The sequence below is a fragment of the Pelecanus crispus genome, chromosome 8, assembly GCF_030463565.1.
Source record: "Pelecanus crispus isolate bPelCri1 chromosome 8, bPelCri1.pri, whole genome shotgun sequence".
Taxonomy (NCBI): Eukaryota; Metazoa; Chordata; class Aves; order Pelecaniformes; family Pelecanidae; genus Pelecanus; species Pelecanus crispus.
In genome coordinates this window covers 17706430-17721802 of record NC_134650.1, presented here as the reverse complement: position 1 = coordinate 17721802, position 15373 = coordinate 17706430, and the positions used below count along the sequence as shown (strand labels likewise).

The following is a 15373-nucleotide window of genomic DNA, read 5'->3' as shown; positions in this document are numbered from 1 at the left end:
TTGGGCCCAACACTGCTTAATATCTTCATAAGTGATCTGGATGATGGGATCAAGTGTACCCTGATGAAGTTTGCCAATGATACCAAACTGAGTGGGGAAGTGGACACTTCAGAAGGGAGAGCCACCCTGCAGGAAGACCTGCATAGGCTGGAAGAGTGGGCTAACAAGAACCTTATGAAGTTCAACAAGGACAAGTGTAAGGTCTTGCATGTGGGAAAAAATAATCCAGGAGTTCAGCACAGGCTGGGATCTACTTGGCTGGGGAGCAGTTCTGTGGAAAGGGACTCGGGGTTCTGGTGGACAACAAGCTCAAAATAAGTGAACAGTGTGCTGCTGCGGCAAAGAAAGCCAATGGGATGCTGGGTTGCATCAACAAGGGCATCATCAGCAGAGATAAAGAAGTCATTATCTCACTCAGTGGTTGTCAGGCCACACCTGGAATACCGTGTTCAGTTTTGTTCCCCACTATACAAAAAAGATGTGGACAGGCTGGAGAGGGTCCAAAGAAGGGCCACAAAGATGATCAAAGGACTGGGAAGCCTGCCATATGAGGAAAGGCTGAGAGAACTGGGTTTGTTCAGCCTTGAGAAAAGAAGGCTTAGGGCAACCTTGTCACCATGTTCCACTATTTAAAGGGTGGCTGCAAAGAAGGTGGAGACTCCCTTTTTACAAGCAGTCACATGGAAAAAATGAGGGGTAATGGGTACAAGTTACTCCTGAAGAGATTCGTATTGGACAGAAGAGGAAGATTTTTCACAATGAGAACAGTCAGCCATTGGAATAATCTCCCCAGGGAAGTGGTGGATTCCCCAACATTGGACACTTTGAAGATTCAGCTGGACAGGGTGCTGGGCCATCTTGTCTAGACCATGCTTTTGCCAAGAAAGGTTGGACCTGATGATCCTTGAGGTCCCTCCCAACCTGGTATTCTGTGATTCTATAATACCTTGTGCCTGTGGCAAGCTCCATACTGCTGCCTCTTATCTGTCCCCACTGCTGTTAGAAACGGGTGAAGGATTACATTAAAATGGGCAGAGGTCAAATCTCTGCCATGCAATCTTGAATGAAGCTTTCCATCTCCATAGACAATACTAATTTGTGAAAATTAGTTTTTTAAAAAATCATTGGAGCAGTTGAAAGTGTCAAAGCAAATGCATGCGTTTTTATCATATTATCCTTTGTTCTTCCTGCTTATTAGGTCCTTGCTTATTAGGTCGATTAGGTTTTGCTACTTGTTCTTGGGTGTTTTGCTAATCATGATGTAATGTTTTCCAGTACTGGATACTTGTAAAGGCTAGAATTTGGCACAGCCATACTGAGGAACAGCTTGTATATACACTAGTGCCCAGTACAGTTAATTACTGTTGAGTATGAAATGAAGAATTGATGCTTTCTAAGTACGGTGGATAGTTTCTGTTCTCATTCACTGAAATATGGAGCTGGAGAAGCCCAGATAAAATCGGGACCAGCTGAGGTACTTCAGATTTAAAAAGGCAGCTGGGCTCTGAACATATATGTCTTCTGATTAGTTGCAGAAATTTTATGTTTCAACACCTAATCCTTTCCTCTTCTACAGAAAATGAGAGAAATTATATAAAAGTGTTTTGGATCTGATGCTTTGCTATCAGACTAGACAAAAATTTATTGCAGCTTAAAAAAGCTCTAGAAATAAAATATTGCACACAGAGGGACCTTCATCCTCTTTCTGTGAATTGCTGAGACAGTCATATCTTCTTGCTTGTCCTTGAAACAAAGTCTGCGCCTCGTTTTCTGATTCAGACTTCATTAAAAGGCTCTTTAGTCTTGAAGCAAATATACAATATTCTCCTTTGTAACAATAGATATTTCCAGGGAATGTAATTCAAAGAGTTTTTCCCAACTCACAGATAAATTAATTTTAGTGATGCTTGACAGAAATTCCATTTTTCCAGTAAGAACAGTCTTACTGTAAATTGAGACTAGGAAGTTGCATTATTCATTTGAAAGATGTTTCTAGAATGTCTTTAGGCTCTTCTGGGTAGTGACAGTCTTATATAGAAATAAAATGGCCTTGCTTTGCTGTAGATTTATTAGTACCAATATTTTCTGCAGCTTCTGTCCTTTCAGAATTCTTTGGTTTTCATAGCCATCTGTGTTAGAGAAATTGTACTTGTTTTGTGGGCTCTCAATGTGCTATTGATAAAGTCAACTCCGAGAAGATAATCCTCGGAGAAAGATTAAGTGCTGTTTGCCCATTTTTTACAATGAGTAAACTGAGTCAGAGAGACTCTAATTTTCCTAAAGCCACATAGCAACTTAGTGTTGTAATTAAGTCTGATTCAGCAGCACATACTAATTGGTTTCCATGGTGCCTGAGGCCCAAGAAGCCAATAATTCAGCCATGTTCAGTACAGAAATGAGAGCAGAGTCTAAGTCATGAGAAATTTCATGTGCAAATGAGAGAGACTGAAAATGCCTTGCTCTCATTTTAACATTTATCTTTATTAAATTTTTACAAGAACATTCAAAATAATCTGAGTAATTACAGTAGAAGTGATGGGACTGTTTTACACAGTGTTCAACTGTGACAAAAACCTTCAGAAAAGCAGATGCTGTAGTTTCTGCTTTGCTTCTTGCTATGCTTAGCTGCAAAGGGTTTAATGTTTTAGTGACGCAGGGATGAAGAATTCATATGAAACAGAAGTAACTGATGTTAGTGAAGTATCTATAAAACAGTCAATTCTTCAGGGGCACAGGAAAAGTATTTCTGATCTTAGAAATACAAAAAATGGCACCTTTCAGCTTCACTAGGATAATGTGGTAAACACGCAGGATTCACAACACAGATGGACAAAACACAGGCAATGTTGCAGAAGGGTGGCAGCGGATTAGTGTTAATGCTGCATGGCTCACGTCTGTGAAGTGCTGCGGACCACATGGTGCCAAAATAAAACCTGCATGAGCTTCCCTCGGCGCTTTCCCCAATTCTTCCCTGAGACATTTGGGGGCTCAGGATTTCAAATGGAGAAGGACAGGCTGTTTGGCAAAAGCAGCACGGATGAAGCAGAACCTCTCTCTGCCAGGTCTTGGGTGAGGTCTTCACATGCTGCCTGCACTGCTGTGTTGGGGGAATGAACTCACAGTGAGGCAGGGGGTTGGCCAGGTCTTTCTGTTGTTCTTTGGAAACGTTTCTCTTCTGATTCAACCAAGGAAAAGGATGTCCCTACTTCCTTATATTTGCACAAATTTTAAAATGCAAAGCCGCTTCTCCTCTCTCTGGGGAATGCTGGGCACAGAGCCTCAAGAAATACCATTTTGTCTCCCATTTGTGTAACAAAGCTCCTCTGTGGTGTTGGATGAAAGTATAATTACGGTGTGTCGCAGTTCTTCTCACAGTATGATGGCAGTCTGTCCTACCTGACAAAATACTGAAGATTTCAGTAGTATTTGGAGGACTGAACTGGATGACATGTGAATGGGAGAGCCTAGCGTCATGAGTGGACAGACCAGATCAAATGAACTCAGTGGAAAAGTTCACACTTATAAGCCAGTTTTGATGCCTTGATTAGGCTTAATTGAGGCAGCACCAATTTCAAGATAAGCACTCCAGAGACAAATTAAGATTGTTACTATTATTTATACAGTATTTAAAGCATGAATGGAGCTTCAGCTGTCACAGAAGCAGCACAGTCCTTGTCCTGCTGGCTTGTCACCTCCGGGCTGGGCACATTGCTAGAAATGAGCACACCAGTCAAGAGCTGAGCATCAACTTCTGATCAGTGTAGGATGTAAGAGAGAGAGGTGGGCAATGATGAACAAGGGTTAAAAAGATGTGACCAGCCTATTTGTTCTTCACTCAAGAGTGAGATTTCCCAAACAGATATGCAGCCATAGACAAACTGATCAAACCCATCCTGGTGTGGTTTTCCTGAGAGGTCTGTTCCCTTATAATGCACAAAACCATGTAGTCTTGGTTCAGGGAGAAGGTAGGTTCTTTTGAAAAAAGGGTAGGGAAGATTTTCCTTGTTGATAGCGAAATAAGCCTTTCAGACAACTTTGACATAAGAACATGAGAAATGCCATAATGGATCTGCAGTGCATTTACTGCAGCATTCTGTCTCTCATGGGGGCACCAGCAAATCTTTACTGTTTGAGGAGAGTACACAAACCTGGCCACCACTCCTTCCCAGTTCTCCCAGCACCCACCATCATCCAACTAGGGATGTTGATGTCTGCCGATTGTCTTTCAACCTGGTTTGGATCTATTGTATGTGAATTTGTCCAGTGGCTTTTATACTATCTGACTTCACAACCACCTGTGGCAAAAACATCCCAGAAGCTCATACTTTGGAAGAAGAATTTTATCTATATTAAGCTCATCTTCTAACATCAGTAAGTGTCCCTCTACTGCTGAGGGATTAGTGTGCGACAAATTCTGCGTTCACCACCTCCATGATTTTGTAAACCTCAATCATATTGCCCCCATCAGTTTTCTTTTCACCAAACTAGAGAGTCCTAGTCTTTACAGTATCTTCTTCTAAAGTAGTTGCTCCATCTCCTTGAACATTTTGGTAGTCCTTTTCTATGTCTTTTTTAACCCCACTGTATTCATGCTGAGGCAAGCAAATCATCGTCAGGTATCTGCCAAGTACAGTGTTAGGTTTCTCAAAGTCCATTCTTATTCTAATGTAATAGTGTATCTTAAGTGAGAACAGCACAGTCTCAAAGCTAGGTGGAAAACCAACTAACAGTTGATGCTCTCGTGCAGTATATGGCTGAAGCATCAAGATGCTTCATTTTGACAACACAGACATCATAAAAAAATGAACCTATAGAAACTATTTGAGTGTCCCCTGCTCCAGTACATCACACCAGGTGTATAAAGTCTGCAAAGGGTCGGGAGCTGTTGCAAATTTGGTGAAGAAAGGAATGACTTCTGATGAGTGTTGTCAGCAAGGAAAGTTGGCAGTGGTAGGGTACTGTTCAGTACTCATACACAAAAGTTACAGCTATTATGAACTGATGTCAAAGGCTGGCAGCTGCCCTCTCTGTTTAGAGACTTAAAAATAGACATACCATTGTTATTCCTCTAAACTACAATGTAAATAATGTTTTTTAAACAAAGGCAAAAAAAACCAGCAACCTTGACTGAATTAATGTATCTCCTGAGATATTTTTCTCATCTTGATGGCAGTCATGTATCAGCTTTCCAGTAGATGAGCTGGCAGAGGGCCACTGCTAATGGGATCTTCAGTAGGAAGAGTAGAGAGATCTCTTGAACTTCTTGTGGTTGCACAGATCCCTTGAGCATTGAGGCTTTCAGGTGTCTTTATTCCACCCTACTGTGTGACTAACTGAAAAGCAAGACAAAACTCTTTGGTGTGTTTGCCAATTTTACAAATAGCTTGTTCTAATCAGCAGTATATAATGATCAGAGAAATACGTCTATGCCTTCAAGAGCCAATAAAAAGTCAGTTGGTAACAGTGGAGGTTGTTCAAGCTAGTGAAGTTTAGTTGGAACTGATGTATATTTTAGGGCAATCTTTAAGAAGAGAACTCATTCAACAGTGATATCTCAAACAGGATTCAGTGTGTTCTATAGAGAAATTCAAACTCAGCTCCCACAATAAAAATGAATTTTCCCCTTTAGGTTTTGACAATGCATAGTAATGAGTATGGTGTACTGTTGCAGTGTTTAACTGAGCACTTGGTAAACATGGTTGAATGAGTGCTGACTCTATGTGGTCTTGTGCTGACTGTGTGTGGCCGCCTGATTATCTTTGGTCATGATTAATTCTTTTCATTGTAACTAACATTAGAGATTAACGTATGTTAGAGTAATGATGATGAGTATGTTAGAGTACTGAGAGCAGCCCTGCAGAGAAGGACTTGGGAGTACTGGTGGATGAAAAGCTGGACATGAGCCAGCAATGTGCACTTGCAGCCCAGAAAGCCAACCATATCAAGGGCTGCATCAAAAGAAGCATAGCCAGCAGGTCGAGGGAGGGGATTCTGCCCCTCTACTCTGCTCTGGTGAGACCTCATCTGGAGTGCTGCGTCCAGCTCTGGGGCCCTCAGCACAAGAAGGGCATGGACCTGTTGGAGCGGGTCCAGAAGAGGAGGGCCACCAAAATGATCCGAGGGCTGGAACACCTCTCCTATGAGGACAGGCTGAAAGAGTTGGGATTGTTCAGCCTAGAGAAGAGAAGGCTGCAAGGAGACCTTATTGCGACCTTCCAATACTTAAAGGGGGCCTACAGGAAAGATGGGGAGAATCTTTTTAATAAGGCCTGTTGTGACAGGGCAAGGAATAACGGATTTAAACTAAAGAAGAATAGATTTAGACTAGACATTAGAAAGAAGTTTTTTACAATGAGGGTGGTGAAGCACTGGAACAGGTTGCCCAGAGAGGTGGTAGAGGCCCCATCCCTGGCAACATTCAAGGTCAGGTTGGATGGGGCTCTGAGCAACGTGATCTGGTTAAAGCTGTCCCTGCTCCCTGCAGGGGGGTTGGGCTAGATGACCTCTAAAGGTCCCTTCCAACCCAAAGCATTCTATGATTCTACGATTCTATGATGAAACCAGCTGTTTCCTTAAAACAGTCAAATGAAAGGGTTAACTAAAATCTTGAAACTGAAATGATACCAAGATACCCACCAGTCCCATTGGTCAGAACAGTTGCCCTACCCAAATTCTCACCTGAGTGATGAATATATCTGTCCATCAATAAAGAATATTAGGTGATGTGATGGGTCTGAAGACCACAGACCTCCTGTAAATAGTGCCATGCGTAGGGTGAGGGAACAAAGAGACATTTATTCAGATTACATGAGTCTTACTAACCTTGTTTCTTTTGAATTTTCCCAAATAGGGTCGAGACTGCAGTGTGCCCATTAATTCTTGCATTCAAAATCCATGTCAGAATGGAGGGACCTGCCACCTCACCGAGGCAAATAAAGATGGATTCAGGTAGTAACACAAAGTTCATTTAAAATGATATGATCAAATTGTGTTTCTACTTTGCAATAATGAACTATAATAGCTACTTTATAAAAGCTGCTGCATGTGACACTTCTAGTTGCCATACAAAAAAATTAATCTGGTTTCATCGGTGACATATTGTTTCCTCTGAAACAGGCCTCCTTATTTTCTCATTATGGAATATACTCTTAAGAGCTATTTTGAGTGGTCTCCCTGATCTGCATTGTGTTATCTGTATGCTAATTTTCTTTGGGGCATTTCAAACTCACATATACTCTTTTTTGTATTTGTAAAGTAAGCATCTGTTGCTTGACAACCAGATGCAAAATGTTTTCATACTGAAGAATCTTGTAGACAAACAGGCTTTAAAGAAACAATTAGAATTTTAAAGAAACATTTAGACTAGACATAAGAAAGAAATTTTTTACCATGAGGGTGGTGAAGCACTGGAACAGGTTGCCCAGAGAGGCAGTGGAGGCCCCACCCCTGGCAACATTCAAGGTCAGGTTGGATGGGGCTCTGAGCAACATGATCTAGTTAAAGCTGTCCCTGCTCACGGCAGGGGGGTTGGGCTAGATGACCTCTAAAGGTCCCTTCCAACCCAAAGCATTCTGTGATTCTGTGATTCTATGAATTAAAAACATTGAGAGATTGCCACATCTTGGGCATTGTGCCTGCAAGAGAATAACCTCTGGACATTACAGATTTCAGCTTTCCTGTGTAAGAAAGTTGTAGCGTAGGTGGGGATACTCCAAGAGAAGTCCAGAAATTTTTATGAGGTAACTGGGAGATTTGTGGTGCTTACAGGCACTACTTTACAGCTAAGAAAATACAAGCTTGAGGCTTTGGCCACTAGTTGTCATTGAAGTTGATAGAAATTCTTTTTTAGAGAAGAGTTGCTGAAAGTTTCATAGATATGATCCTCAGTATTTATGCTATTTTTTGCACAAAATATGTGCAAAAGTACGCCATACTGTTGTTTCAATTGCATATATGAAAGCCTCAGTTCTAAAAGCTTTCATACGTTACTGAGGCTGCTGCTTTGCCTTCTCCTATATATAGGAGACACTGACTTCCTGTCAGTGACAGCTGGAGGGAGACACAGAATTGCAAGGTTTATAAACGGTGTAAGCAGGGAGTTAAACCAGTACATTTTTTCAGTTTGATTCCAGTTTGGTTTCAGCTGTGATTAAGACTGTTCCCACTGAGGTTAACTGTTTGTTAACCAAGTCAGCAAACCCATATCTTCTTATGTCAGAAAACAGGATTTTTTCAAAATGGAAAGGGCCAGGTGAAAGTTTGGGTGACTGACAGGACTTTAGGTGCAGTGGGGGGTTAGAACCCCCCTCCTGTTGCCTTACCAATGGTAGGATGCCTTTTATATTTCCAGCAAAGTGTTGTGGCTTCTTTTTGACTCCCCAAATCCCTCCTGTGGGAATGAGGCACAGAAGAGCTTCCATTTTGCCCTGTGGGTGGGACAAGTGGGGAAGCAGAAAACGGAAGAAATGCCCCAAAGCTTCTCCCTGTCTCTGTGCCTGCCCACCCTCAAGAATTCCCCCCTTACAGAAACAGATCCAGCACATGCTGGACACGGAAGAACACTGATGATATTACAATGGAAAAGTGCAGGTTGATGGGGATGAAGGGACTCTGTCAGGCTCTGTTACAAATGACAACTTGAGGGTTTCCGACATGGGAGAACAGGAATAAAAGACATGGCCACGTCTCCATGAGGGGCCATTTAGACCTCAGCTTGAGCACCTGTGACAGGTACTTGACAGGACCTGTAGGTTTTGGTGAAACCAATACTCAGCACTTGTGATCTGATATACCTCCTCTTGATTCAGATTTTAGCAGGCCCAGCAATCTTTGGAGTAAAAGTTCAGGTTCAGTTTCTGCTTGAGAGAAATAAAGGTCTGGTGGTCTTTGGTTTGGGTTCCCTTCTGGTCACCCTCATGTAATACTGTTTAGATTGCTTTTTCCAGCTTGTGCCAAAGCAAAATAGTACCATATTAGAATATCTGTTTTCTGTCGCTCAGTACTCATTTTTCAAAAATCTAGCTGACATTAAAAATGTGCTAGTAAAACGTTTTATAATATCCATAATACTGGAATGAAAGGCTTCAGCTTATATTTTGGATCAGGTTTTTCATTAGCATTTTAGTTTTGTTCTATGGTAGAAAGTAAAAAGTTCTGAATGATCTGAAATGAAAGCTGCTTCTGAATTTTTCTTGTGAAGAATTTTACAATTTCAGAGGCTTTGCTTCAGTTCCAAATGAATGTAGTTTTTGAGATACTTTACAAAACTGCAGGGGTGGGTTTGTTGCTTAACAACATTTGAGGCTTTTTAGGGAAGATTTCTGCTTTTATAGTTATTTATATAGTTTCAGTTGGTCTAATAAAAGACACATAAAACTATATCTTGTCAAAATCTTGTTTCATAAAATTGAATGTTCAGCTTATGCATTGGTCTGTTGGTCTGTTTTCTCTCCATGTTTTTAATTCAGTCAGTCCATAGCCTCAGCTGCTCTGGAGAACAGGAGGGTGGGGCTTTAGCATGTCTTAGAGAAATGTAGTGTGGGGATGGAACAGTCGGTGAAGGGGAAGATAAAGAAATATTTTGAGATTGAATTTGGTTGGTTTGGGTTTTTTTGGTGGGAAGTCTCCTCTCCAGTGGATGGCAGCAGTCAGAGTTACATGCATATAAATTGTGTTCATCAAGATGGAAAAACGTTGCCTTAGATTATATGCTGTGAGGAAGTGGATGTCAAAAACATTTTCATGAGAGGCCTCCTTGGATTTTTCTGTTGTGTGGCCTGTAAAAGAAATTATATCTTCTGTATATTCTCTTCCCTAGGGAAATATATTCATACACAAGCTCTGCTGCCAAACTTGTCAAATCTTTACTCTTGTAAAAAGGAAACTTAAGCCAAAGCTCTCTCCCTATGAAATGCCAAGCAGTTTAACTCTCAAGTTTCTGTAGCCTTAGACAAGAAAATTACCTTTTAAATAATGCTAAGGTGGTGATGTTCCCCAGGCAAACACAGGAAATTCATAGTTATGACTGAGATTCCAGCCTGACTCGCCCGCTGTGCCTGGTACCCACAAGGGCTCGCAGCAGCAGGCGATTGAGCCGCTCAGATTTGTTGTAATAGCAGGTCCTGGTGGGGCAGCCGAAGGGCAAAGGTTCAGCTAGAGTTCTTCAGTCTTTCTTGGCATCTTTTATTCTTGCACTTTTTCAATTCTGCGTAATTTTCACATTCTCTTTTTTCAGGTAGGGTCATCTTCTGTATTAAAGAATAGTTAAGTAACATCGTGTGGCTCAGGGGATTAGAAACACAAAGTTCTTCCTCCCTTTGAATAGCTCATTCTAATCTAGTCTAATCTATGTCTTCTTTGAGAAAAGTTTGACAAAAAAGGTGCTTATTGAGACTGATAATATAAGACGGTCAGTCAGACATGGTCTGGTCATTTAGCATGCCTGCAAGTGAGACTTTGACAAAGGAGGCAGAGCTGTCAGCTCTGCTTCAGTTAGCCACAGGCAAAAAACTGGTCTTTGATAACCTACGGTGTTGGGAAACAAAGTCTCTGGATTATTTTAACTTTTCTCCATATAAAACCTCCTCCATTTTCCAGAGCATTTTCTTTAGCATTTTCCACGAACTTTAAGTTCCTTCATAAATGTCAAATCCTGGAACTGATTAACTCCCTAGTGTTAATTCTGCCTAGTTCAAGGAAAAACATTGCACTTCCAGACTTACAGGCTACTCCATTGGGATGTAGATGTAAAAAGCGCCTTTACCAAGAAACTGTAATATTCCTGAAAGAATTTACTATCTTTATTTAAAAGCTGATTTTTTGAAACGTGATACACTGTATGTATGCCTATTTTAATAAACAGATGCTAAACTGTTTCATTAGAGTTTATGGAAAAAAATCATTTTGACTATAGCAAACTTACAAAATTGTCAGTATACTTCAGTGGCAAAAGTTTACCCCCAAAATGTTGTTGTTAAGTTCTGTATTCCCTTGCACCTTCATGAGGATAATGGGGTTTTATTTAGTTCTTTATTTTTAGGAAAACACAACACTAACAGAAAATCCCTAATCTGGAGGAATAGGGAATTTGGGCCTTTATGCAATCACAGTGTCTTAGAAAATAGTTCTTTCCTGCGTGTCTCTATTGTTTCTGAGGTCCAAATGAAATTCTGTCTCTCACTGCTTCACTATTTAGTCAGTACAAAGTTTTCATCGTTGTCTCTGGAATTAATTTTCTCTCTCGGTCAGCTGGAACCCAAGTTTGATGACCTTCCAGTCACTCTGCAAACTTCATTTTTCTTCTAAGCTTTTTCTGGGAAAATACAAACAGTCCCAAACTGCAACTCTTTCAACATATGGTTCAATCCGGGTCCCAAATTGTATGTTTTATCTTTTAATTTCAGTCCTCATATTTGGCACATTTGAATGCAAATCAAAATAAAGAATCATACGTAAGCAATAATGTAAAGACTCTCTATAATACATAGGGACCAGTAGCCAAATGTCATCAATTATGCTGACATTTCCTTCAGTATGGAATGTACCCTAATACTGAGCAATTGTGTGTTAACAATCCCATATGTATTGTTACTAATGGTAACTTTACTGAGTTGGACCATTACTGTGATAGTATTTAATAATGTCATTTTTAATTGCATACATCCAAGCTGTCCCAGCCCTTTTGTGGAAGGAAAATGGTGTTATATTCACATAAAAATAACCAGCACAAAGCCACTCTTATTGCTTTTCTTTAAATGGAGAGAAAAAAATTGTGATCCCAAACTGAGACCTTGGATGCCAAGTTGCAGCCTGGAGCATATTTTTATGGCCGAGTTGTCAACCCCTGAAAATGGGGTTTTGTAATCGAAAAGGGAGACATGATGAATGTGCCATTGTATTTAATTAGATGTCTTCTACCCTCTCCCCAACACTTGCATTGCTACAAAAGATGGTGTGCCACTCTTCTTTCTTATCTGCCTCCTGTGATCCGCTGGATCATTGCAGGGTCAGCAAGAGGGCATATTTTATTAGCAATAATTAGCTTGAGACAGGAAAAGAAAATATTTCTTATTGATTTATTGTGTCCTAAATTGGATTTATCTGAGCAGTTTGATTTTGGTTATTCATGGTGAAGGTTTTCTAACTCTCATGACCTGTGAATGGTCCCTGCAGAACTGAATGAAGATGACTGTTAGCATGTGACCTATATGCCTGTTCTGTAGCTATCTAGAAGATCTTACTGTTGTGGTGGCTCAAGACACGTTCCCTACCCTTTTTTCTTCCTCTTTGTTATTCCTAGTTTCTGAGGTTGCACATGTCATGAAGAATCTAACCTTATCCTCAGAGTCCAACCTAGGACCTACTGAAGGTGGATGCAGAGTTCTGTGTCATCCCTCCTTTGGGAGTCCCTGAGCTCTGCTCAGTCTGTGGCACACAGGAGGAAGAGAAGCAAATGTCATGCTGGGAGCAACCAGCCCAAAAGTGCTGCAGTTTTCTTCACAGATTCTGAAGAGCTCCTATTTTTCCAGGGCGTTCCCCACCTCAACCCCATGACACCTACGTAAAGCAGCATAACCATCCCATGTCCACTTTGTCCATCTGAGCTGAAAAAAAGTACCCGGCAGCTATCTCTGCATTGGAAATTCTCCTGGTCTCAGAAGGCAGTGGATGTCAATTAGTGTGACTGCTCTGATGCTTTCTGGTTCTCATCCTCATCAATCAGTAGTGCTTTACATTTGTTCAGTTCCTTTTCTGCCACCAGAACTTGCATGGGAAAGGAACAGCTGAGTGAATGTGTAGTTTGGACTGGAACTTGAAACAACACAACTGCCCTTCCACACACACACACACGCGCGCGCTCTCTGTGACTAGTGAACAGCAATACTGACACTTCAAATATCATTGCTGGCTTCTTAGAAGTCTCTGAAATGACTGGAGCACTTAACACATGTTTTTAGACTCTCTTTTAGGAAACCGTGGCCTCCACCTCTTCGTCACTTACAGCTAGTTTAAAATATAAAGGTTCTCTTAGCAACCATAACTTCTAGATCTAGAGAGAAAACTGAGATTGAAAAAAAATTGAAGTAATTCTTCAACAACTTAGTTTCTTACACTCCCTCTAGGGACCATACATCACAGTCTTGTGAGATAAAATATTTAGTGCAATTCTTCAATAGTGTCCACATCCTCACAGAACCGTTCCTAGCTCTACCATTGTTTGTTTGTGTTTTAGTAGAATTACGTAGACATCATCAGCTCTTCTACAAATAGATGCTGGAGGAGCTGTAGAAGTACTGAAACCTGACTTCGCTTGTAAAAGAAATCATTCCCAAACATTTCTTGTTTGGACAAGTGACAAAGTGGTAATGAGAAGAAAATGTTCATGGCTGTAAACTCAATTCAAGCCGTTGTTCTTTAAAGAGAGTGAGCTATCTAAAAGCTGCCAAGTCGCTCTATGATTGTGCAGTCCTCAGTAGGCAAGTATCCACATACTCACAAAATCATTAACAGAGGAGCCACGGATTTGAATATTGTGATGAGTGCTTACTCTCCTGCCCTGGAGTTGCTTACTTCAATTCAGGGCTAGGGTTATCAACAAAGAAAGCAAAGGGAAGCACAACAGAGGCTGTCTCCTGCTGATGCTTATATGTCTCATGTAAATAATTACACGACCCCATGAACCATCAGACTACATCCTTCGCCAAACACATAGGGTTAAAGTGCTCTGTACTTCACAACAGCAGTGAATTTGGCTCCAGCAACTCACTTTTGTATGTTTTAATTTCAGTTTTATACCTCAAACCACCTGCTCCTTCAGATCCATGCTAACTTTTATTAATTTTTTTTCTTTCTCCAAAGCTGTTCTTGTGTCCTTGGGTATGAGGGGGAGAGGTGTGAAATAAACCCAGATGACTGCGAAGATAATGACTGCGAGAATAACTCTACATGTGTGGATGGGATCAACAACTATGTCTGTCTCTGCCCTCCTAATTACACAGGTAAGAAAGGGCCACAACCAGAGAAGAACAGGAATCCATAAGGAATCCATAAGGGATCCATAAGGGAAGGGTCCAAATGCACGTTTACTTTGTCCGTGAGTGTAAAATTAACCAAGAGGCTAGTCCCATTTCAAAGCAGCCTGGATGTCTTACTGGAAAGGTGTTATTTCTGCCAATATTGCAATACACGTGCTCACAAACATGGCCACTTTTGTGTGTCAGAATACTGATGCTTCATTGTAAAATACATGAAAAAATAGTGAAATTTAAGGTGTCAGAGAAATTTGTACTTCTGCATGCACATTCTGTAAATGTATTTCAGAAATACTCCCAGTAGTGAGCTGAGTCTGATATACATCTGCTCTGGATCTTGGAAAATAAAAATAGTTCCTGTTTGAATTATGGTAGGAGAATAGCTTTTGGGGCATGGCTTTCACCTGAGCTCTCAGAGGTCTTCATTTATTAAATGAAGTGATCCTGACAATGTGCTGTTTAAATTCATTATCTCTATTTCACAAGTGGAGAAGCAAAGGCTGTGTAAGAAACTGTAGGCTCAGTTGTAGTCTTTAGGGTGCACCCATGGCAGTTAGCCCAGCTCAGCAGATGTGCAGTCACCTGCTAAGTTCACGGTGACAGAAGTTGGTAACTGAGTTCGAAATGGAATTAGTATCTCCAGTGCCCATCCTGCATTTCAGATAAATTCCTTCCTAAACCTTCTGCCAGAGCAGAAACCCTCCTAACTGGAATCTAAAAATGCTTTTTCTCAAGTCGTTACTGGAGCATACCGTTGACTCATTCAAACTGCGTTAGCACGGTCTTCCTGGCTCAACATGGAGTGGTAAGGAAACACCTGCAATAGTTCCTGCTTCCATCCTTTGAAATTGGTTTATTACCTTCTAAGCATGGAGAAGTAATGAAGGGCTTCTTGTACACTGGAATATATTACATGTCAGGGGATTTAATGAGGATCAAGCTTGAGCGGCTGAGTAAGGCAGAAGGAAAGCTTCTAGAATTTCCAAACTCTTAAAATACTTTTGTGGCTGATACAAAGGAGGCCCATGTAAATCTTTAGCTGAGAAAAGCCTTATGACTTGAATGTACATTTATTGGAGTTCTAAAACGATCTTTCTGCCAAAAACTGAAAAAATTCAGCTTAGCAGAGTAAAGTGTTTTGCTTATAGGATGTTGAGCCCATTGTGCTTACTTGTGCACTATTTATGTGAGCTGTTCTTGGGTGGTTTCAAACAAAACTCTATACAAGGAGACAGTCTGTACATTTACAAGAGGAAATATATTTGCCCAGCCAAGAAAAGACATATCTAGTAAGGAACTGAATCCAGTATATATGCAAATGTGCTTTCCTTTTCACAGGCATA

The 15373-nt window shown here is 40.8% G+C and overlaps 1 protein-coding gene across 1 annotated transcript in view; it reads left to right on the top strand.

The window, feature by feature from the left end:
* The window catches only part of SLIT3 (slit guidance ligand 3), a 549457-nt gene that overhangs the window by 483006 nt on the left and 51078 nt on the right, over nucleotides 1–15373 (top strand). The window contains exons 27-28 of the mRNA XM_075714742.1: nucleotides 6851–6948; nucleotides 13858–13997. Coding sequence (XP_075570857.1) covers nucleotides 6851–6948; nucleotides 13858–13997 — 238 coding nt within the window. The remainder of the gene's footprint in view (nucleotides 1–6850; nucleotides 6949–13857; nucleotides 13998–15373) is intronic.